The 23825-nt window shown below is 47.2% G+C and overlaps 1 protein-coding gene across 1 annotated transcript in view; it reads left to right on the forward strand.

The window, feature by feature from the left end:
• LOC131482224 (calmodulin-binding transcription activator 1-like) overlaps positions 1-23825 on the forward strand; it is a 76789-nt gene that overhangs the window by 19506 nt on the left and 33458 nt on the right. The window contains exons 2-3 of the mRNA XM_058674686.1: positions 6611-6680; positions 12041-12159. Coding sequence (XP_058530669.1) covers positions 6611-6680; positions 12041-12159 — 189 coding nt within the window. The remainder of the gene's footprint in view (positions 1-6610; positions 6681-12040; positions 12160-23825) is intronic.

Raw genomic sequence — 23825 nt, forward strand, 5'->3', positions numbered from 1 at the left:
GGGCTCTGTTGGTGTCTGACAGCTCCACCCCTGCGCTGTCCCACCTCTCGTTTCTTACTGGATCTGACGTGGAACAGTCACATTGCCTGATTTCTTGAAGGACTGAGGGATGGGATTCCTTCTTGAAATCTTCCTCATCGCTGACTGGATCAGGACTCCGTGTCATCACATTTCCCTGCTCAGTGATTTGTTTTTGTGTCCGTGGCCAGAGCACTGCACACAGTGTGGTGGTCAGAAGGCCCAGGTGTTGGGGCCACTCCGGGCTGTGTCAGAGAGGGCAAGGGTGCTCCAAGCAGAAGGCCTTTGGTCAGTCACAGCAGGAGACTGGCTGCTCGCTTTCCTGTGAGTGTCATTCATTCATAAGTTCAGCAAACATTTCAGCTTCTGTTTTGCACCAGACCTGGTGTTGAATTCTGCAGAGGCCGAGACCAACGATGCAGACATCCCTTCAAGGATGCCCTTTGGTGCAATCTGATTTTGAGTGTGTTAGAAAAATATTTGTTAGAGAAGAGAAACTGCTGGATTGGCTTCCATGCTGAATGGCTTTGGGAAGTAGAGTGCCCAGAAAGCTTGCTAGCAGAGGACCCTCAGACAGGAGTGCCTTTCTGAAGTTACACAGCAGTTTACCGAGCGCGTTGGGCAGACTGCTTCGTGGCCTCAGAACTCGCCTCTTCTTTCTGAGCATTTCCTTGACAGTTGGCTGTGGCTTTGTGGCCCAGTTCTAGCAAGTGGAGCAAGAGACCAGGGCCACTTGCAGGCCAGGTCCCTGCACCTTGGGGTGCAGTTGTTCTGCCCTTTTCCTGTAGGGGCCCTCAGGATGGCTGGCTGAAGGAGGTCGGCGCCCCAGCTGCTGCCTGAGGCCAGCCATGCTGGTCAGGCACACCGGTTGTTGTTTTTACAGGCCGCAGTAACTGCTGATGGTATTTCAGCTGTTCAGCAGTTTGTCCTAAGAGGTGCCCTTTGCTTCTCTGCTAATCCAAGCACCATGCCCAGAATGCACCACAGATTGGACAAAGTGCTAAGGATTTTAGACTCTGCTTTAGTTTTGATTATCTATAAAGTCATATGTAAGATCAATGAATTTCAAGACACAGTTTAAGTCTTGATAAAATGACAATTTTAATGTATTTTAATTGGTACAGTGGTTTTTGGCACTCACTGTGGCCTTTCTCTGTCGTTGATTTAATATGCTGTATGGATCCTCAGCTTTAAAAGTACTCGATGGAGACTTAAACATCCTCAGTACTTATTTCAAAGAACTGTAAATACCATTTTCATCAAGCTTCTCTGTTCTAAAGCCTGCAGTCCCAGCTTGTGAATGGCACGTTGTGTCATCATCTGGACTGTCAGCGTGGATTGTGAAGCTGCCCCAGGCACTCTGGAGAGAGAGACTGAATGCAGCAGCGTCCAGGTACCATCTTAGTGATGGAGTCCAGGTACCATCTTAGAGATGGGGTCCAGGTACCATCTTAGTGACAGGCTCCAGGTACCATCTTAGTGACGGGGTCCAGGTGTCATCTTAGAGATGGGGTAGGTACCATCTTAGTGAAGGGGTCCTGTTGTCATCTTAGTGATGGGGTCCAGGTACCAACTTAGTGACGGGGTCCAGGTGTCATCTTAGTGATGGGGTCCAGGTACCATCTTAGTGATGGGTCCAGGTGTCATCTTAGAGATGGGGTCCAGGTACCATCTTAGTGACGGGGTCCAGGTACCATCCTAGTGATGGGGTCCAGGTTTCTTGTTGTACTCGTCAGCTGTTCTCTCTCTGCACTGCACCATTCATGTACATTTAGGACAGTGATGAAAGTCTTCCTGGTTTTTACCATGAGACACAAGCTCTGTTTTGTTCCCAGCGTTTATGCCTTTTGGGAGTCCCCTATTTCCTGTTTGTCCTCAACCTGCACTAGGATTTAGTCCCACCAGCAGACTGACCTCTGGTCTGTCAGCTCTTGATGGTGTCTGGCGCAGGTTGGGTGCTACTCTTCATTTTGTAGAAGCTGTGGAAGGGCTGACAGTAAGGGAGAGTGTGTTTTAGAATTGAGAAGGAAACACAGACTCCTTTACCGGCACAAGCAGTGCTGCTCAACTGTGAGGGCAGGGCATTTCCCAAAGGACAAGAGGGATGAGTCTCATGTTTAAGCTGAAAGGAAGTCAGCCCAGGGAGGCAGCGTGAAGAACTGCTGCCGAGGGAGGGCTGAAGGCCTGATCTCGCTGGTCTGCTTGGCACATCTGCTCCCTGCACCGTGTCGCCCAGACGTCTCAGCGCTGGGGCAGAGGGTGGAATGGGATACGTGTGACTGCAGCCCTCTGGGTCTCCTCGGTGCTACATCCAGGCATCTTGAGATGGGGAGATCAGTACTAGTCCTGTGAAAGGGTGTTTAGTCTCTAATCCGAGGAAGGCAGAAGCAAGGCTCACTCCCCAAGGGGGCACTACAGGAGTGCTGTCTGTGGGTGGAGCCACCTGGTTAGCCTTAGCAGGCAGCTGGAGCTGGAGGCTAGCTGGGATTTCACGCCAGGTACCCCGGCGTTAGGTACCCTTGCCACATGGGGGGCAAGGACCCAGGGACTTGGGCCACCATCTGCTGCCTCCCAGGATGCAGGACACCTGATCAGACACAGAGGGCCAGGGCTGGAACCAGGCACTTGGATTCAGGAAGTAGGTGTCCCAAGCAGTGAATTAGCCCACTGTGCCACAAGGCCTGCTCCTAAACCTGGAGTTTTAATGTGATTTTTGTAACATCAGTTTATTATGATTTTTGTGTGCGTGATTTCACTTCCAGCTTTTCCGGCTCTCCTTGTTGGTGCATTAACTTTTAACTGTTAAGACTTTCACTTAGGAGGCTTTGGGCATGGTGTGTCTGTTATGTGTTGGTTCAGTCCCTCTGAGTCTTCCTGTTTGTTGTTTGGGATATTTTGCTCTAGGTGCTATCAAACTTTGAAGCGGGGTGTCAGTTCTGTTTTTGCGAAGCTACTCGTTGCTGTGTTCTAACTGTAGTGATTTTTAACTTTGGATTTAAGACCATTGTTACAGTGGTTTGAAAGTGATAATCTTAAACTTTTTTCTAATAGCATTTTAAACCTTAAATGTAAAACATTGTTTTTGACACTATAAAGCTTCAAGTTTCACTTAGAAATTTTAAAGATATATTTATTTTTATTTGAAAGGCAAATTGTATAGAGGAGGAGGAGATACAAAGAGAGAAGGTCTTCCATCTGCTGGTTCATTCCCAAAATGACCACATGACTGGAGCTGAACTGATGCAGAGCCAGGAGCCAGGGACCTCTACAGGTCTCCCACACGGGTGCAGGGTCCCAGGGTCTTGGGCTGTCCTTCACTGCTTTCCCAGCCCACAAACAGGGAGCTGGATCAGAAGTGGAGCAGTTGGGACTCTTGGTGCCCATGTGGGGTGCTGGTGCCATGGAGTGGAGGATTAGCCCAGGCTGGGGTGTTGGCTTTGTGTGGTGATGGGGCTGCTGCTGCTGACAGATGTCGCATCAGCTACTTCTCAGGCACCACAGTACCATGCCCAGCGTCATGGATGGAGAAGAAGCACACATACTGCCGATCAGATCACAGGTACTGCTGATCAGATCACAGGTATTGCCGATCAGATCACAGGTACTGCCGATCAGATCACAGGTACTGCTGATCAGATCACAGGTATTGCCGATCAGATCACAGGTACTGCCGATCAGATCACAGGTATTGCCGATCGGATCACAGGTACCGCCGATCAGATCACAGGTACCGCCGATCGGATCACAGGTACCGCCGATCAGATCACAGGTACCGCCGATCAGATCACAGGTACTGCTGATCAGATCACAGGTATTGCTGATCAGATCACAGGTACAATTGATTGGTGACAGTAGAGGTCCTCCAACAACAATTTTCCAGAAACTGTAAAGAATTAAGGAGCGGATGGTTCTCCTGGTAGCTTAAAAATCATGTTGTAGGGAAGCACTTACAGAGACCTTGAAGGTATTTTGACCTCTTCAGTGTTGCATCATGGATCTGAGGAAGGAAGACTGCAGTTTAATGGAGGTCAAGTTTAGTCAGAGTTCAGTACTCATTTTGGTATAAAATATTCAGACAATTCTAAATTTGTTCTTAGAAAGTCTTAACATTGGGCCCGGCGGCGTGGCCTAGCGGCTAAAGTCCTCGCCTTGAACGCCCCGGGATCCCATATGGGCGCCGGTTCTAATCCCGGCAGCTCCACTTCCCATCCAGCTCCCTGCTTGTGGCCTGGGAAAGCAGTTGAGGACGGCCCAAAGCTTTGGGACACTGCACCCGCGTGGGAGACCCGGAAGAGGTTCCAGGTTCCCGGCTTCGGATGGGCGCGCATCGGCCGTTGCGGCTCACTTGGGGAGTGAAACATCGGATGGAAGATCTTCCTCTCTGTCTCTCCTCCTCTGTGTATATCCGGCTTTCCAATAATAATAAAATCTTTAAAAAAAAAAAAAAAAAAAAAAGAAAGTCTTAACATTGTTGAAGAGTCTTCCTTCCTTTCTGTATCTCTCTTTTCCTTTTCCTTTTCCCTTCCCTTCCCCTTTTCTTTTTCTTTTCCTTCTTCCCTTTGCTCCACTTCTCTCTTGCTCTGTTTTTTAATTGGAAAGGCAGCTAGAGTGTAAGATCTACATCTGCTGGCTTACTTCCCAAATGGCTGCAATGGCCAGGGCTGAGCTGATCCAAAGCTGGGAGCCAGGAGCTTCTTCTGGGTCTCCCACACAGGAAAAGGGTCCCAAAGGTTTGGGCCACCCTCTGCTGCTTTCCCAGGCTGCAAACAGGGAGCTTGAATGGAAAGTGCAGTGACCAGGACATGAACCAGTGGCTGTATGGGATGCCTACACTTGCAAGGTGGAGGATTAGCCTTTTAGCCATTGTGTTGGCCCCTAAAGATTATCTTCATTATTTATTTTAGTTTATTTGAAAGCAGAGAGCTAGATGAAGGAGGAGAGGAGTGGGACAGATAGCTATCATCTGTTGCTGCCTAGAGCAGCCAGGGCTGGACGAGGCTGCATGCCCTGGGAGCTCGACAGTGGGTAAGCTGTCTCCTTGGGGCGACAGGAGCCATCCCCACCGTATTACTATTGGGGACTGAGGGTGGGACTCTCACCTAGGCAGACTAAGTGTGGGACTCAATCATTTTAACCATGATGTTAATGTCCACACCGAAGATTATTCTTAACCACCCAAACAGTAGTGCTTAGTGCTTGGTGGCACTTTTGGGTTTTGGCGTGTATTATCTTGTGTGATTCTCCACCTGCCTTGTTAGACAGGAGACACAAGTATCCTCCTCTTTCTCTGAAATTCCCTCCGAGGCCAGTGACTTTCCCAAGGACAGCTAGTAGGTGGTAGAATGGACCTCTATTTTAAATATAAAATATTGAGGGTGGTTGTTGAACTTGTCACTGTCTTTGGTCTTCTAATTATATACATATATGGTTTATAATGTGAAATCTAAAATTTTGTTGAATACTAAAACCCAAAGGAGATGTTATTCTTCCCTTGATGTGCTGTTGTATAGGAAACGTTAATTGTATTGTTGAATTGAAGCAGCCTGAACGCAGATTTGGTCTTCCCGTGTCCTTGTGACCTACTTGCCGAGCTGCCGTTGGCACTCAGAGTTTCTTCTGTTTTTTTTTTTTTTTTTTTTTTTTAAGATTTTATTATTATTGGAAAGCCGATATACAGAGAGGAGGAGAGACAGAGAGGAAGATCTTCCATCCGATGTTTCACTCCCCAAGTGAGCCGCAACGGGCTGGTACGCACCAAACCGATGCCGGGAACCAGGAACCTCTTCCAGGTCTCCCACGTGGGTGCAGGGTCCCAAAGCCTTGGGCCGTCCTCTCCTGCCTTCCCAGGCCACAAGCAGGGAGCTGGATGGGAAGTGGAGCTGCCGGGATTAGAACCGGCGCCCATATGGGATCCCGGGGCTTTCAAGGTGAGGACTGTAGCCGCTAGGCCACGCCGCCGGGCCCCAGAGTTTCTTCTGAATGAGTTGGGGGTTGCATTTACTGCCATGAAATGCTTCTTTATGATGTTGGCATTGACTGAATTGCAAAATGAATATGACATTGGTCTTCACAAAAATCTACTCTTTAGCTCATATGCATCCCATCAAAAACTTCACAGCAGGAACACATGTTCAGTAGATTTTGTTTGAAGTAAATTTGTTTCTTTTGCTCTTAACCACTTCATTAAGCATTTCTTATGAACAAGGACATTCTCCATAACAATAACAGTAATCAAAATCGAGAAATTATTGAGACATTTCTACTAGCTAATTATCAAATCCTGTTCCAGTTTTGCCATTTGACCCAGCGGTGACCTTTGTAGAAGAATGTCCGGCTGGCACCTGGGGTCACATTGGTGTCTCTTCAGTGTCCATTAATACAGAACAGTTCTCAAGCCTCCTTGACTTTGACAACGTCGATACTCTTGAAGATTTCAGGCCAGTAGCTTTGTGGAATGTTCCTCAATTGGGATTTGTCTGATGTTTCCTTATGATCAGATTCAGGTTTTTTCGTCTTTGGCAGGAATATCACAGAAGAGCCAGAATATATCTTTTCAAAGATTAGTTTTACATTTTATTTTCTGTTTCCTTAGAGCGTTTCCCAAAGTGTATTCTGCGGAACTAGCACCTACTGTGTTCTCAACACCGTGCCACCTATAGAAGGTAGGATTTGAAAAAGCTTTTGACTTACAGGAAGGGGTGGGCTTGGAAGTCACAGCACAACAGCCTGGGCCAGCACTTGGAAGGTTCTGCCTCGTAACTGCTGTGTGATCTTAGATGAGTTACTTAATCTGGGGAGCAACACCACTCTCCTGGTTGACTTTTGGGGTTTAACAGGACAGTGAGCTTAATCACATGGAAAATTCACGGCACTCTGCAGAGGTTAGGTTCTAATTGATAGAAAGATTCTGTAGTTCTGCCCGGTACCAGGTGAGCTGGAGTTTCAGCCATGTGGTATTATGGGAAAGCCACAGCGCCTATTTGAATCCCACTTGAGCAATTGATAGTTACGGATTTTGTGCAGGTTAACTTGAACCTCAGGTTCCTGCTCTGTAGAATGAAGGTGATTAAGCCCTGTGTTTTATTGTGATGGTTAAATGAGATCATTGTAATGTCTCTGTAGAGTTCCACAACAGAAGCTAGGTTACATGGTCACACATAGCTCGAGTTGTGATGGAATGAAGGATGCAGGAGAGGGTATCCTGAAGCCACTTGCAGGGCGTCCTTACCCGGTGTCTCATCTGCCTCCACGCTCATGTTTCTAGATTGAAAATCAAAATGTAGATCTTGAACAGTTTATTGAAGTAAGAGTCACCCTGGACCTCGACTAGAGGTTGCGTTGTGATTAATGAGAAAATTGTTAAATCTGAACCCTGGAAGGTAGCAAAGATAAGTGATGCTCACACAACTCTACCAGACAAGGATTGAAGTAGCAAAACTAGCTTTTGTTTTTTGTTTTGCTTAAAAAGCAAATTATCTTTAAAAAATTTATTTAGATAAATACGACTGAGTTTAATTCCTTTTGAAGACTTTGGGTCTGTGAGGTCAGACCAGTGCTTGGAAGGGCATTGGGATCTGAGTGGTGGTAGTGGAGGGTGGCAGTGGAGGGCTGGCAGTGCCTGCTGCCTGAGCGCTTGGAAGAGTGTTGGGACCTGAGTGGTGGTGGAGGGCTGGCAGTGCCTGCTGCCTGAGCGCTTGGAAGAGTGTTGGGACCTGAGCGGTGGTGGAGGGCTGGCAGTGCCTGCTGCCTGAGCGCTTGGAAGGGCGTTGGGGTCTGAGTGGTGGTGGTGGTGGAGGGCTGGCAGTGCCTGCTGCCTGAGCGCTTGGAAGAGTGTTGGGACCTGAGTGGTGGCAGTGGAGGGCTGGCAGTGCCTGCTGCCTGAGCGCTTGGAAGGGCGTTGGGGAAAGTGGTGGTGGTGGAGGGTGGCAGTGCCTGCTGCCTGAGCGCTTGGAAGGTGTTGGGGTCTGAGTGGTGGTGGTGGAGGGTGGCAATGCCTGCTGCCTGAGCACTTGGAAGGGCGTTGGGGTCTGAGTGGTGGTGGTGGTGGAGGGCTGGCAGTGCCTGCTGCCTGAGCGCTTGGAAGGGCGTTGGGACCTGAGTGGTGGCGGTGGTAGAGGGCTGGCAGTGCCTGCTGCCTGAGCGCTTGGAAGGGCGTTGGGGAAAGTGGTGGTGGTGGAGGGCTGGCAGTGCCTGCTGCCTGAGCGCTTGGAAGGGCGTTGGGGAAAGTGGTGGTGGTGGAGGGCTGGCAGTGCCTGCTGCCTGAGCGCTTGGAAGGGCGTTGGGGTCTGAGTGGTGGTGGTGGAGGGTGGCAGTGCCTGCTGCCTGAGCGCTGTGCTGCTGTGTCACAGAGTGTGCCTGTGTTTCCTGCATCAGTTCCTTTCCTACTAATTAAATCCAAGCACATAATAATTAGAGTTGAACAGAAAATTGTAGAGCTTTCATTTTAATTTTATCACTCTCAGTTGTTAATCAAATACGCGCCCAATAATATTTAGCTGTTTGATACACTGTTACAGCAACTTTGGACAGTTCAGTATAGTGTTGAGAGATTAATCTTAATCAGCTTGAATACTTGTGTGACTATTCAGAAAACCAAAATTTGTATTAATTGTGAGTCAAAATAAAGTGGGTGTATCATTTCTAAGTTAGAGTTAATATGGTTATAGTTTACCTTACAGAAGTCACAGACTGTCTAAGGAAAAGGTCCAGTACATGTTTTTGGATTTACATGAAGGCAGTGTGAATCTCGGGTTTTAGAAATAAGCATGAAAGCACGCATTCCGTGTTTTACACAGTTAACTAAGTGAATGAAGCAAGTTTTGTTTGAAATTATACTATGACTTTGAAATGATCATTTGGAAAGTATTTGAAGGTTTAACTCATTCTCTGGAATTACGACTGGCGCCCAGTCCAATCGGGTCAGTTTCACTAGCTGCATTTGTTCTTTTTATTGGGAAGTAGGTTAGAATATTATTTCGCCAAGTTATGTAGTGTACATGCGTATCTTACTAGATAATGACAATGAACTATTTACTGTCTCTTGATGGACACTGATTTTGCGTGTCAGAGTTTGGATTGAAGCCAAGGAGTACCTTAGTTTTACAGTTAACTTGTTATAGCGTTATTAGCACTTCAACACTGGCACATGAGTTACTTGAGCATCTGTGGTTATTCTAAAAACATTACAGAGCAGTTTTAAAAGTGTATTTTTGTGTGCTACAATCATAGGATTAGATCTTGCAGCAAAGTTACTCCTTATCACACTTTAAGTGGAAAAGTTGAAATTTGAAAATTATGAGTTTTAACGTTTTGTGTGTTTGAGGTCCCAATAATTCTTTCCCCAGTATTAAAATTGCTGTTTTTATAATGCACAGTGGGAAAATTTACCCATTGTATTTTTCTTAAAAACATCCAGTTTATATTTAGCATTAAGCTGAAATTCTGGAAATGGCACAGTTTAAAAACTGATTAAGGGGAACGCACTGGCCTGTCCTACTCCTGGTCCTTTGTAGCTCGTGGCTGCACAGCCCATCAGATGCTCTAGAAACTTGTAGGAGGCAGTGCGTATGCAGTGCTTCTCCTTTTCCCCTGTAAAAGCCTGTGAACAGACTCCACTGCCTGACTCAGTCTCAGAGTGGAAGACCTAAGCTTTTTCTGTAGTCTGTACGCGCACACACACAGACACACGCACACACACAGTCCCACACACTGCTGCACACACACAGTCCCACACACACACACATTCACAGTCCCCCACACTGCTACACACACAGTCCCACACACTGCTACACACGCGCACACAGTCCCACACACTGCTACACACGCGCACACAGTCCCACACACTGCTGCACACACACAGTCCCACACACTGCTACACACGCGCACACAGTCTCACACACTGCTACACGCACACACAGTCCCCCCCCACACGCAGTGCCACACACTGCTACACACGCACACACAGTGTGCCAGTGCACATGCCTACGTGCTTTATATATATTCCAGCAACTAAAGTGCTTCTCACAGGCTAAAAGGACAGAAAATTTCATAGAAACGGGGTCTAACCTCCTTATTAGTGTTCAGAATTCAGCTTAAAACAGACTACTTTCTCAGAGACAGGACTGTTCATATACAGTTCAGAGTAAGCCTGTCAGTTGAGCACCTAGCGTAGTGTTATTTTCATAAATGGTGCCTCGTAAATATTGAGTATCTGAGTTGAGTACAGATTTTGGTTTCACCTCTCACAATCAACACGTCATGAGGGGTGTTTAGCAATGGGAGTAAAGTCGCTCTAGGGAAGAGGGAGACCCCTGCGCTTTGCTCTGCGCTCTCACCTTTACGGCAAGGAGCGTGCCTAAGTGCAGAAAGTGACCAAGGGTTAAGAGTGTGGCATTAATCCAGAACTTTCTGTGAACTTTCTTAGTTGGGAGTTTTTCTTTTGGTTTCATAGCAAGATTTTAAAAAGTTTAATCTTCTGCTATTAAAATTTTGGGTTCTTTGAATAGCAGTCATCTAAAAATTTTTCAAGTTTTTCAACTGCTTGTGGAAATACGGGATGGGAATTATAATTCAATTGGTTATGTAGTTCATGGACCAGAAATATATAGTATGCTAAAACTCTCCATAAAATATTTCTGTAAGATGCAGTAAATTTTTTTAGACTTCATTTCTTTTTTTCCTGTAAGAGCTTTTCATGGAGAAGAAATATGTTAATTGAACAAAAAAATTTTTGAAGAGGATTTTGTGAACCTAGAAAATATTTTTTATTATGTTTTTCATGTATTCAAATAACGAGACTGTGCTCTGTGAAATAACTAAATAAACTGGAAAGGTATACAAAATATAGAAGATGTTTTTTACTTTGGACACTTAATGGATGCCTGGACATATATATTATATATATTATATGTATATATATGTGTGGTTAATAAATTAAATTAATGATTTATTGTAATGTGCATTAAATTATAACTTTTATAGATTTGTGCCTGAGAGATAGTGAGATTTTTCTAGTTTTCCAATGGTTTGGGAAAACTGAAAATATTAAGTAACTTACCCAAGGTCACACATTTACAAAGTAGCAGAACTGGACCAGAATCTGGGACTCCTGACTCTGAGCTTGGTGTTTGAGTTGTTTCAGCTGTGCTCGCTGGATGATGCAGGCCTCAGTGCTGCATGCGGCCGGCTGCCTGCTTGTGGTCCGATTGCAGATTGGTGATTTCTTTGGGCAGCTAGAAAGAAAATGCAGTGAGTAATTTGCAGGGTGATCCAGGCTTGTCAATGCTGGCATGAAAATTTAAGCTGGGTGAAAGTGCTATATGATAGGAGTGAAATAATACTTATTAATATAAATAATAAATAAATGAAAGATAAAGGAAATTATCTTAGAAGTGGTCAGGTACAATGATAATAAGGTAGTGGACAGGTTATAGTCTGAAAAGAATTTTTTCTGAACTCATTTAGAATTCTATTTTAAAAATACATGAATTACGTCATTGTGCTTTTGTGAATCTAATCAGTTAAAATTATATGCTTTCAAATTCCAGCTAGGACGACCAGCTTCTTTCTGTATTACCTGGTAGCTATCAGGTTTAAATTCCTTATATTTGTAAGATATGTGATTTGTTTCTGAAAGGATAAGCCTCATCTGTATTCTAGGAGCTAAAGTAGTACCAGCTTATGCATAAAATAGTCACATTTTACTGTAATTCTTATTTAAGAAACTTAAAACTTTCTTGACTGGTTAATAAAAGAATTGCAGGTTTTGTGAGGTTAAATCCTGGTGCAGTTGAGCTGTGCTTTGTGGAAGTGGGGACGCAGCTCTCGGGTGGCGTTGTGCTAGGGTCATACGCCTGGTGAACCTGGTGAGCAGGTCGTGCGGCCATCTCTGACACGCGTGTGAGGGAGCCGCGGGGCCTTCCACGCTGTCAGGCTCACGGGAGTGACCATGCTTAGCTTGCCGTGTGCTTAAGAAGACATTTTCCTGTGATTTGCTCTGAATTTATTGTTTTTTTCTTTATAGATGATCATGGGAACAGCAATAGTAGTCATGTAAAAATCTTTTTACCGAAAAAGCTGCTTGAATGTCTGCCGAAATGCTCAAGCTTGCCGAAAGAGAGGCACCGCTGGAACACCAATGAGGTAGATACGTTCTTACCTTTAAGGATCTCATTGTCTGAAGCGCGAATGTGGCAGGTTGTTTTGCAGAGCAGTGCTTATAGTAGTTTCCTGTTCAAAATACTGACCAAGGAAGTTGTAAATGACAATCATCTGTTTGAATTTGGCAGAAACCCATGCTGCTTGGTCTTTCTCTAGTGTGTTTGGTTGTGTTGAAGAGTAGAAAACTTGCCTGATGATGTTAGGGTAGCGTGGGCTTCAGTGTTTGTTGCTCTTGCATTTAGTGTTCACCTTGCTTACCTCTCAGTGAGGCTGTTCTGTTGTGAGTGTGGTGAACGCACAGTCCCCTGTCCCCCCGGGCCGTGTCTGTGGACTGTGAGGAATGAAGGGAGTGCCGCTGTGTGCTGGCGTCTGGCGTGGAGCGGATCGCCTTGGGAAGAGCACGCGCAGGTTGCCCTTTCCTGGTACGTCTTGCTCTGGGGGACGTCTTAATCATAGGAGTGGGTCGCTTTCTCATCTTTTTGATTTTTGTCATCTGAATATTTCAGTTTAGGGTAATAGCTGTTAGTGTAGTGGGAAGATTTGGAATGTGTTTGTTTCAGTTCAGGGCAGCATTCTGGTGGTGTGGCAATGAGGATTGGGTATTCTTGATGTCTGTTTGGGGATTCCATTCCTGTATTCGGATGGTTGGAGTTCATGATTTTGCCAAGTTGGTTTAATTCTGTGCTGTTGGTTCCACATTCACTTCAAGTTTGATTAATGTAGTGTTGGGTACATATATTGGGTGCCCTGTGTGGAGATGGCACACAGGACAGTGTTACTGCGGTGAAGAGAGGTGAAGAGCTGTGCTACTGCTTTTGAGAGGTTATTTCACATGAGGTTGACACAGAACACTTTGTTCGGAGCTGTGGGGGTTATGTAAGTGAAAGTCTCTTGTTGGCTTACAGATTTGAATGCTCACTGGACTCTTACAGCTTTGCTGCTTTTCTCAACATTGTTAAAATTTTCATTATTTGCACAAATTGTGTTTTCCTGTCAGACTAGTCTTGCTTTGACAAACATTAGTTTAGAGGTGTATGGTTTTAACCAACTCTTTATTTACTTTCAAAAATTGTGGAGGTGAATAAAATAGTGCAGTGGGAAAGCCTGCTTGTTACTGCACCACTAGGTTGTACATTTGCAAAATTAGTATGTTTCTTAGTCTTCCTTGAATCATAGATTTGATGCTATGTTATTATGTTAGTTCCTGTTATAAGTCTAACAAAACACATTTTAAGTGTGCATTTTGTTAGTATTTTGAATAAAATTGACAACTTTAATTGACTGGAAATTACCTTTGAGATGAGAAACTGCCTAATGAATTAGAATCAGTGCTCGTGTGTCTTGTGAGGTGGAGGTGTGAGTGCTGGAGATGGAGTTGGCGGAATGATTACATCAATGGCTGGGAAGCCTGTTGGGGCCCTTTGTGCTTCGCCCCTCCACTTTGGGTATTACTTTACCTCTAAGTGATTTTCTTGGTCCACTTTGCTGTATTAGGTGCATTATAAAGCACGCCTTGCGGGTTATCCTAGAGGAGGCGAGGAAGAGGAGGGAAGAAGCCCAGCATGCTGTTGGCCCATTGTGGCTGGAGGGGCCGCAGGAATCCTGGCAGTGCGGCTGGCAAGGGCCGAGCCGTCCTCGTGCCCTCGGATGGCCACCTCTCTCGGCAGTTGGTCAGCTCCACATAAACACACATTCTTTTTTTTTTTAAATTAAAATTTATTTAGTTATTTTTTTTATCTTTATTGGAAAGTCCGATATATAGAGAGGAGGAGAGACAGAGAGAAAGATCTTCCGTCTGATGATTCACTCCCCAAGTGACCACAACCGTTGGAGCTGAGCCAGTCTGAAAGCCAGGAGCCAGGAACCTCCTCTAGATCTCTCATGCGGGTGCAGGGTCCCAAGGTTTTGGTCCATCCTTGACTGCTTTCCCAGGCCACAAGCAGGGAGCTGGATGGGAAGTAGAGCTGCCGGGTTAGAACCGGCGCCCCTATGGGATTACAGCGCTGGGCCCGTAAACACATATTCTTAGTTGACAGAACTGGACTGAAAGGTTAGCCATACTTCTGTGTAGAGGACTGTCAACTTTTTTCATGTTTATTACTGGCTTTGGGAAAAAGAAGGGAATATGAAGTATGGTAGCAAAAGATTTCCATTAGATTTCAGTCAGAGTATCAGTACTGTTCCCAGAGCGTGTATTTCAGGAAGACCGTCAGTACTGTTCCTACAGCGTGTATTTCAGTCAGAGTGTCAGTACTGTTCCCAGAGCGTGTATTTCAGTCAGAGTATCAGTACTGTTCCCAGAGCGTGTATTTCAGTCAGAGTATCAGTACTGTTCCCAGAGCGTGTATTTCAGTCAGAGTATCAGTACTGTTCCCAGAGTGTGTATTTCAGTCAGAGTATCAGTACTGTTCCTATAGCGTGTATTTCAGTCAGAGTATCAGTACTGTTCCTACAGCGTGTATTTCAGTCAGAGTATCAGTACTGTTCCTACAGCGTGTATTTCAGTCAGAGTATCAGTACTGTTCCCAGAGCGTGTATTTCAGGAAGACCGTCAGTACTGTTCCTACAGCGTGTATTTCAGTCAGAGTGTCAGTACTGTTCCCAGAGCGTGTATTTCAGTCAGAGTATCAGTACTGTTCCCAGAGCGTGTATTTCAGTCAGAGTATCAGTACTGTTCCCAGAGCGTGTATTTCAGTCAGAGTATCAGTACTGTTCCCAGAGTGTGTATTTCAGTCAGAGTATCAGTACTGTTCCTACAGCGTGTATTTCAGTCAGAGTATCAGTACTGTTCCTACAGCGTGTATTTCAGTCAGAGTATCAGTACTGTTCCTACAGCGTGTATTTCAGTCAGAGTATCAGTACTGTTCCCAGAGCGTGTATTTCAGTCAGAGTATCAGTACTGTTCCTATAGCGTGTATTTCAGTCAGAGTATCAGTACTGTTCCTATAGCGTGTATTTCAGTCAGAGTATCAGTACTGTTCCCAGAGCGTGTATTTCAGTCAGAGTATCAGTACTGTTCCTATAGCGTGTATTTCAGTCAGAGTATCAGTACTGTTCCTATAGCGTGTATTTCAGTCAGAGTATCAGTACTGTTCCTACAGCGTGTATTTCAGTCAGAGTATCAGTACTGTTCCTACAGCGTGTATTTCAGTCAGAGTATCAGTATGTTCCTGCAGCATGTATTTCTTTCATTTGCTAGGTCATGGTGTTTTCCCCTCCTGTCATCTTGCATGTTGACATTAGAACCTGGAGGATACTGGATTTGATGGCCTGTCTTTTATTGGGGCTCTGTGGGCCTGTGTAAGGCAAATTAGTCAAAACCCCATGAAATTCCCGGCCTGCCCTCGGGTTTCGTCTCCGCTGCGTGCAGAGCTGCCTGCCTTCTGGAGTTGGGAAGGGTTGCTGTGTTTTGGTTGAGGAGCCCCTGAAGTGGTTGGCTTGGTGTGCAGCCTGCATTTCTTGGCTCCCACCTCCTGGGACAAGGGCTCCCCTGGGAAGAGGTGTGTAGGAATGGGAGCAGCTGAGAGTACAGTGGGATTGTGTTTCCATCAGTCTGGCACAGTGCGTATTCCAGATGACAGACGGCTGGAGCTGTCGGCGTGTGAAATATCGGCTGTCACTTTCTCTCCAGTGCCTGCCCCGCCCCTGCCTCCACCACGTGGAGTGCAAGAGTGAAATTCCTTGATTTAAAGTGCCTTCTCTGTGCTTCTAAGGAATTCCTCCATTCAGATCTGTGTTTTGGCATTTCTGGCATCAAGGGAGGATGAAAGAGAGTACCAGTCCAGCAGCAGCCATCTTTGAGTGCCTGTTATTGAGAGTGACTGGGCACTTGATAGAATGGTTTCTGAGTCGCAAGGTGGGTCATGTTTCCTTTTAGAGATGAAAGAATGTAGGTAGATGGTTGTTAAATAATTTGGTCAAGATAGGACGTTGAATAGAGTCAGTTTCCAAGCTTCTTCTGTGTTGCTTATTAATTCTTAGGAACTTTCTTTTTTTTTTTTTTTTTATAATCCATTTTATTGTATTGTTGTTGACAATCTTTACATAGTTAACTGTAGTTGAAGGAAAATCAAGAAAGAGAAGAAAAAAAAAAAAAGGTTCAGGGGGATAGGGAGGTGGGCAATGCTATTATGTCCATATTGTTTCCATCATGTATCTGAGGTAAAAGGGGATATTGAGGGAGAAGCCCCACCCGGTTTCCCGCCCACCCCAAGTCCCGGATGTGGGGCATGCTCTGAGATATGTGCTCAAGTGGAGTTAATAGTTCTCCAGTTATGAGTCACTGCCAGTTTCGCTCGATGAGGTGGTCCACTGATTGATATGGTCCATCATGAAGTCTCCATTTGTCCCATATTTCGCTGCCAACATGTAGCTGAGATGAATGATTGTCCTATTCTGTCTTCTGTCTTTTCTTGGTTAGAATTCTGAGTCCAGCAGTTCAAGTGGGGAGATCTCCAAAGATACTTTGAGGTATTCCCAGACCAGATTCTTGTATGTTCTAGCAAGCACAGGGCCCGGCACAGTCCATCACCCTGATCAGCTGGTGGTTGCAATTGCTGGGTTGGTTCTGTTTTCAGTCCCGAGTTGCACTGGAACCAATGGGTGTTGCAGTCCAGTCTGGTTCGGCCCTTACATCAACCAGTGGGAGCTGTAGCCTAGTTGGGGCGACCCACAATAACCCCCACCAGACCGCCCCCTACCCTGGTTTGCCAGTATGTGTAGCAGAAGACCAATCTGTCCCCCATCCCATTTGGCTCTGGTACTTGTCAATGGGTATTAAAGCTTGGTTTTATCTAACCAACTCAACCATCCAGCCCTCACAGATATTGTTGAGTACCTCTCTATCTAGCCATCCCAGCCCCCGTCCTAGTTTTCATGCCCTCCCACGGGAATAGTGACCCAAGAAGGGGGAACCCACTTTTTCCCTCCCAGGTCTCTCTGTCCCGGTTTATGCACTCTTTAGGTGGTCCTGTGATTTGACTCGACAGAATTAGTCCCCAGTGCCAGCTTCTGCCAGCTGATGCTGTGGCCCTGATCTTGTCCACATGCAGCGCACAGGTGTTGTATCCTTGCTTAGTCGTGTCTGTCTCTATCCCAGCCAACACTCTCCAGTGGGAGTGGTTGTCCAGCGAGGGGACCAGCCCCTTAACCCCCCCGCCAGCTCTGCCCCTCCCTTCCTGGATCTCACGTGTGCTGGATGGGTGCTGCATCCATATCCAGTACAGGCAACCACGCCCTGGCATTCCATAATGTGTACTGGTTTTGTCGCGACCAAACCCGGCCCATTCCACACTCTGTTCTGGTGATCGGATTTGCCAGAGGATGACATGAACTGATTCAGCCTGTTCTGCTCCTGACCCATGCCGAATGCATGCCAGTGGGAAACTTTCCATGGCCTATTCTGGGCTGTTTCCAATCATGCTTCTCGCGCTTACCTGCAGGGACTGTGTCCTGCCAGAGGAGTTGCCCAGGCTCCTCCATCAGAACCCCTCCCAATGCCAGATTTTGCGCTTGCCAGGGGGTTCTTGAGCCAACCCTACTCAGTTCACCTCCTGTCCTAGCAGGAACAGTGGCTTCTCCTGGCTGGCTTTCACCCCATTCTGACTCTTGTTGTTGGATGTTTCAGCCCAGCCATGGCTCGTCCATACCCACATACAGCTCACACATGGCTCAGAAGGGGATTGAGACCCAGCCTAGTCAGTCCCACATCTACCCTGTTTCTCCATAACACCAGATGGTGCTGGGATCTGAACCGGCCTGGTGCATCCAATCCCAGCCCACACTAGTGCCTCGGGTGAATGCAACTGTTTCCTAGATAGAACGCAGCCCCCATTCCAGCACACGTGCCCCTTGGTGGGAACCTCATCCCAGCTGTGGCATCCCAGATTGGGACCGTTCCTAGCCGTAAATCACGCACCTGCACATGGTTGCTCCGAGGACCATTAGGTGCCAGCCTGCTACACAAGCTGGAGCTTATCTTTTACTTGATAGGTGTTCAAAGCTCAGCATTATTAAGGGATTGGAAGTTCTTCAAAGGAAGAGTTACTGGCATTGGGAATCTTTAGGATTGACTCAGATCCCAGAAACAGTGGGGTCACTCTAGAGCTATCTCAGCAGCGATTCAGATGTCCAATACCCCAGAGCTCCCCGGCCGGGCGGCCAGCAGGCTCAGCCTGGCGCCAAAGGGCGCACTGGCCGCCCTGGCCCAGCCCGCCATGAGCCATGGGCACATGGCGGACTGGGTTCGGGATCCGAGCTAGACGTCCTCTCCCGCAGCCCTCGGCTCGCCTCTGGCAGCCGGAGGTTAAATCCTGCAGGCCCAAGGTTGCGCCCCTCCCCAATCCCGTTCACCCACCACCCAATGAGGGTGTTGGGTGGGTCCCGGACATGCCCAGTCACGGAGGCCTCCCCCCTCGGCGTACTCACCCCAGAAGGAAGCAGGCCGCACCCAGGCATGTCCGGGCCCAGCCCGCCATGAGCCATGGGCACATGGCGGACTGGGTTCGGGATCCGAGCTAGACGTCCTCTCCCGCAGCCCTCGGCTCGCCTCTGTAATTCTTAGGAACTTTCATTCTGTTGTTTGTTTAGGCTTCTAATCAAAGATCCCATAGCTTTATATCCAGTTAATGTGGTCAGCACATCCATTTTATAATGTGGTTTTGAATTAAAAAACAGTGGTATTGGCTCCGGTGCATTGGCCTAGTGGCTAAAGTACTTGCCTTGACCGTGTCGGAATCCCATATAGACGTCGATTCTAATCACAGCGGCCCCGCTTCCCATCCAGCTCCCTGCCTGTGGCCTGGGAAAGCAGTCAAGGACGGCCCAAGGCCTTGGGACCCTGCACCTGTGTGGGAAACACAGGAAGAAGCTCCTGGCTCCTGGCTTCTGGCTCGGATCGAACTCAGCTCCAGCTGTTGCAGTCAGTTAGGGAGTGAATCATCGGATGGAAGATCTTTCTGTCTCTCCTCTTCGCTGTTTATCTGACTTTCCAATAAAAACAAATAAATCTTTAAAAAGAAAAGAGTGGTATTGCAGGTTCATTTGCGTATGTTTGGTGAAACTCAAAAGTTTGCTAGTAGGAGCACTGAAGATGAAAGAGCTTAGGACCTGGGTTGAGCTACGTTGAGCCTTTGCGCCTTGGAACATAGGAGTCGGCCGGCCTTGAGTGTTGTTTGCAGTTGCAGTATCTAAAGATGAGTTCATTGCAGATCATGCTTTCCCAGCTGAAGACGCTAGGAGAGCTGAGGATGATAACCGGTTCAGCAGCTAGCATTTGAGTTCTTTATTGGAGTAATCACAGTCCCAAGGAGTGGGAACCTTTTTTTTTTTTTCTGCCAGAGGCGGTTTGATTATTTATAGCATCACTCTTGGGCCTATGGAAATCCCAACTTAAACATTAGCCTGCTGTGCATTGGTTGGGCTTTAAGCCTGGGTTTTGGTTGCCTTGGCTGGGCCAGACCAGATGATTTGTGGGAAGGAGTGATGTTTGTGCGTCCGCGTTACCAAGGCAGGACGTTAGGGGCTGGAGAGTCCAGCCTGCAGTCTGGCCTCGGGGCCCATGTTCTCTGCTGTCCCAAAGAACAATTCCAAATAAACTTTTCCAAAATTCTGCTGCTCTTTCAATGACTTCTAATCTTGTTTTCTGAAATTGTTTTCTTTGTTCATGTATATTTGCAAGTACAATAGAAAGTCACTTCAAAAATTATGGAAAAATGGAGTTGCAAGATTATATGGTGACAGAATGTCTTGAAATTTGTGAATGGCTTCATAGCACACATCTGAGTTTTTTGAAGGATCCTTATAATAAATTGCAGCATTTCTTGGGGAAATACTTTTGATTCTTAATAATGAATGTTTTTTTTTAAGATTTATTTATTTTATTACAAAGTCAGATATACAGAGAGGAGGAGAGACAGAGAGAAAGATCTTCCGTCCAATGATTCACTCCCAAGTGAGCCACAATGGGCCGGTGCGCGCCGATCCGATGCCGGGAGCCTGGAACCTCTTCCTGGTCTCTCACACGGGTGCAGGGTCCCAATGCTTTGGGCCGTCCTCAGCTGCTTTCCCAGGCCACAAGCAGGGAGCTGGATGGGAAGTGGAGCTGCCGGGATTAGAACCGGCACCCATATGGGATCCTGGCGCTTTCAAGGCGAGGACTTTAGCCGCTAGGCCATGGCGCCGGGCCCAATAATGAATGTTAACATATAGGCTCAGGATAATGAAGAAAATACATTGAAAGTAGAAATTTTGGTCCTGGCACAGTGACTCAGTTGGCTAATCCTCCCTCTTCAAGCGTCAGCATCTTGTGTGGAGGGTTTGTGCCTCGGCTGCTCAGTTTTCTGTCCACAGCTCCCTGGGAAGATAACCCAGAGCCTCGGGGCTTTGCACCTATGTGGGAGACCTGGAGCTCCGTGACTCCTGTTCTGATCAGCTCAGCTCCCGCTCACTTGGGAGCAGGTGGAACATCTTTCTCTCTTTCCCCGCTTCTCTCTGTAAATCTGCCTTTCCAATAAAAATAAATGTAAAAAAAAAAAGGGAAGTGGAAATTTTATGTGTGTGTATAACTTTAAGGAAAAACTTTTGTTTTTTTCTTTGATTTATTATTTGAAAGGCAGAATGACAGAGTATGGGGCAGAGAAAGAGAGGATTTTCATTTGTTTCTAGTGACTGTAACAGCATGGACTGGGTTGGGCTGGAGCCAGCAACCTGGAATTCAACCCCTGTGGCTGTCAGGGATTCCAAGTGCTGATCTGTCACCTGCCTGCGGTGGCAGGGAGCTGGAGCGCAAGTGGAGTAAATGAAGGAATACTTGCATGGACAGGGGTTGAGCCTGTCACAGGCAGTGGCTTAGCCCCTTGCACTACAATGCCCATCCCTGGGTCTTATTTTTATGTCTAGGGCAGGGGAGGGAGAATATGTTAATTACAGTCACATTCGTTAGAGTACCAATTCTTTTTTTTTTTTTTATTTTTTATTTTTATTACAAAGTCAGATATACAGAGAGGAGGGGAGATAGAGAGGAAGTGGAGCTGCCAGGATTAGATCCCTTATGGGATCCCGGTGCGTTCAAGGACCTTAGCCACTAGGCCACACCGCCAGGCCCTAGAGTACCAATTCTTATTTTGGTATCAGTTTGGTATTCACATCTTCATTAGGTGAACTATTACAAGGTTTTTGCATTTTAAGCTAATATTTTTAAGGCCCAGAGCCAGAGATAATTATGCTAATAGGACTTTCTGATTGCACAAATGACTACTTTATAATTACAAATATTAGTACTCTCTATATGTTGTCCAGACTGAAATTTCTTTTGTTTAATCATTAATTAGCTATTTGACTTAAAATATAACGACTGCAATCCCCAGGCCCTGGGTGGAGGTTTCAGATGGCGTGCTTCCAAAGCCAGAGTAGTGCAGCACCACGAACCTTCTGTGATGAAACGTTCTCCCTAAATACGTTCAAATTACTGTACTATGCTACTGTTCTTGAACTATTTATATTCTTTCTTTGGTTTTTCTCCAGTACAAAGTTTCTCTAAAATAAGCAAGCAAAATGGAATTCTAGTTTGTACTAATTTTTTTTTTAATGATTTTATTATTATTGGAAAGCCGGATATACAGAGAGGAGGAGAGACAGAGAGGAAGATCTTCCATCCGATGATTCACTCCCCAAGTGAGCCGCAACGGGCCGGTGCGCACCGATCCAATGCCGGGAACCAGGAACCTCTTCCGGGTCTCCCACGCGGGTGCAGGGTCCCAAAGAATTGGGCCGTCCTGGACTGCTTTCCCAGGCCACAAGCAGGGAGCTGGGTGGGAAGTGGAGCTGCCGGGATTAGAACCGGCGCCCATATGGGATCCCGGGGCTTTCAAGGCGAGGACTTTAGCCGCTAGGCCACGCCGCCGGGCCCTGTACTGATTCTTAAAGTTACATTAAGTGTTTTAAGTTAGAGAATTTGTATTAAATGAATATTTAAAAAAATTATTTTGAGTGGTAAAGATTTTTTTGTAGCTCTGGATCACTAACAGGCAGCTGAGATGCCTGTGGCCCCCGCTGGGGTCTGGCTTTGGTGCCTGGTCCTGCCTCCTCCTAGCTTCAGTCCTGGAGGCAACAGGTGCTGCCTCAGCTGACTGGCCTCCTGTCTCCTGTGTGGAACCCTGATCCCAGCATCAGCCACTGCCATCCCGAGCATCTGTGGAGTGGAGCATTGGGTGAGGGTTGTCTCTGTGCCTGTGTTGCAAGCACATAAGTGAAATTGAGACACTGCGGAGAGCAGTGTAGGTTCAGATCGATACATCCAAGTTGGCTGTCATGTCTCCTGTGTGCATCGAGACATGCTGTCCGCCACGCAGGCATTTGCAGCTGAAAAGGCCCATTCCTGATAAACACACTCCAAGGTCAGACCACACATCCTGTGATGTTTTCCTGTGGCCAAGGTCTGTGTCCAGCCGTCTGGTTGGGTCTCCCAAGAAGCTTTGCAGGGCTGACCTCAGACTTGACTCTTGTGTGAGATCAGGTATGGTCCGTCACCTGCACCAGCAGTGCACGCGTATGAGTGGATGCTGCTGCCTGGTCAGTTCTTAACCAACCCTATCCCTCACTTGAACTGATGGGTACTGTGGCCCAGCCCAGCCAGCTTGCCACAGACTTGGCCCTCACGCATGTCAGTGGGTGACCCCCAATAGCTTCCACCAGGCCAACAGCCAGCGCTGGTTTTTGTACATGCCAACCTTTGCTGCAGCCCAACCTGGGCTAGGCCAGCTCATATTCCATTCGGCTCTCATGCACACCTGTGGGTGCTGTGGCTGCCCTGCCTCCAGGCTTGGCCCTCACGTATACCGACAGGTGCCACTGCCTTGTCCAAAGGCTGGCCCACTCGCAGCCGTTGTTCCTGTATTTACCAGCAACAGGTACAGCATAACAGGGTCCACCCACAGTTAACCTGCCAGGCATGTTCTCAGCCTCAGATCTTGTGCCTGCTGGGGGATACTGTGGCTCAGCCTGACATGACTTGCACCCAATCCTGGCACTTGCCAGTGGGTGCTATGGCCTAGCCCTGCGGCCTACACCCATTCTGGCTCTTGTGTGTGCCAGCAGGTGCAGCAGCCTAGCCCAGCGTGGCCCACCCTGGGACTGGCCTATACCTCGTGCCAGCTCTGACGCTCACTAGTGTAAGTAGCAGACTAGCAAGGGAGTCCCCAGATTTTCCTCACCAGGCTTGCTCCCAGTGCTGGGTCCCTCACATGCCAGTAGGTGCTGGAGCTCAGACTGAGAAGGCCTGCTCCCAGTCTTGGCATTTTCCAGGCTACAGTCTGGCTCAGCCTAACCCAGCCTGGCCCACCCCCAGTCCCAGCTGTCTCTGGCAGGTGCAGCAGCCTAACCCCTTCTGGCCGATCCCCAGGCCTAATGTGAACTGGTGGAAATTGTAGTCCAACCTGGCCTGCCCTGAGCCTGTCCTGGCTCTCACTTGTCCCAGTGTGTGTATGCCACTGGGTGCTGCAGCCCAGCCTGGTCTAGTCTGCTCCCAGCCTTGGTTCTTGTGCTCACCGTGGGAACTGTGCCTCACAGGGGAGTTTCTTGTTTTCTTGTACCAGGCCTACCCCCAGCAACGGATCTGGTAGGTGCCCCCGTCTTGGCATTCATTCACTGGC

Source organism: Ochotona princeps, chromosome 2 (genome assembly GCF_030435755.1).
Source record: "Ochotona princeps isolate mOchPri1 chromosome 2, mOchPri1.hap1, whole genome shotgun sequence".
Taxonomy (NCBI): domain Eukaryota; kingdom Metazoa; phylum Chordata; class Mammalia; order Lagomorpha; family Ochotonidae; genus Ochotona; species Ochotona princeps.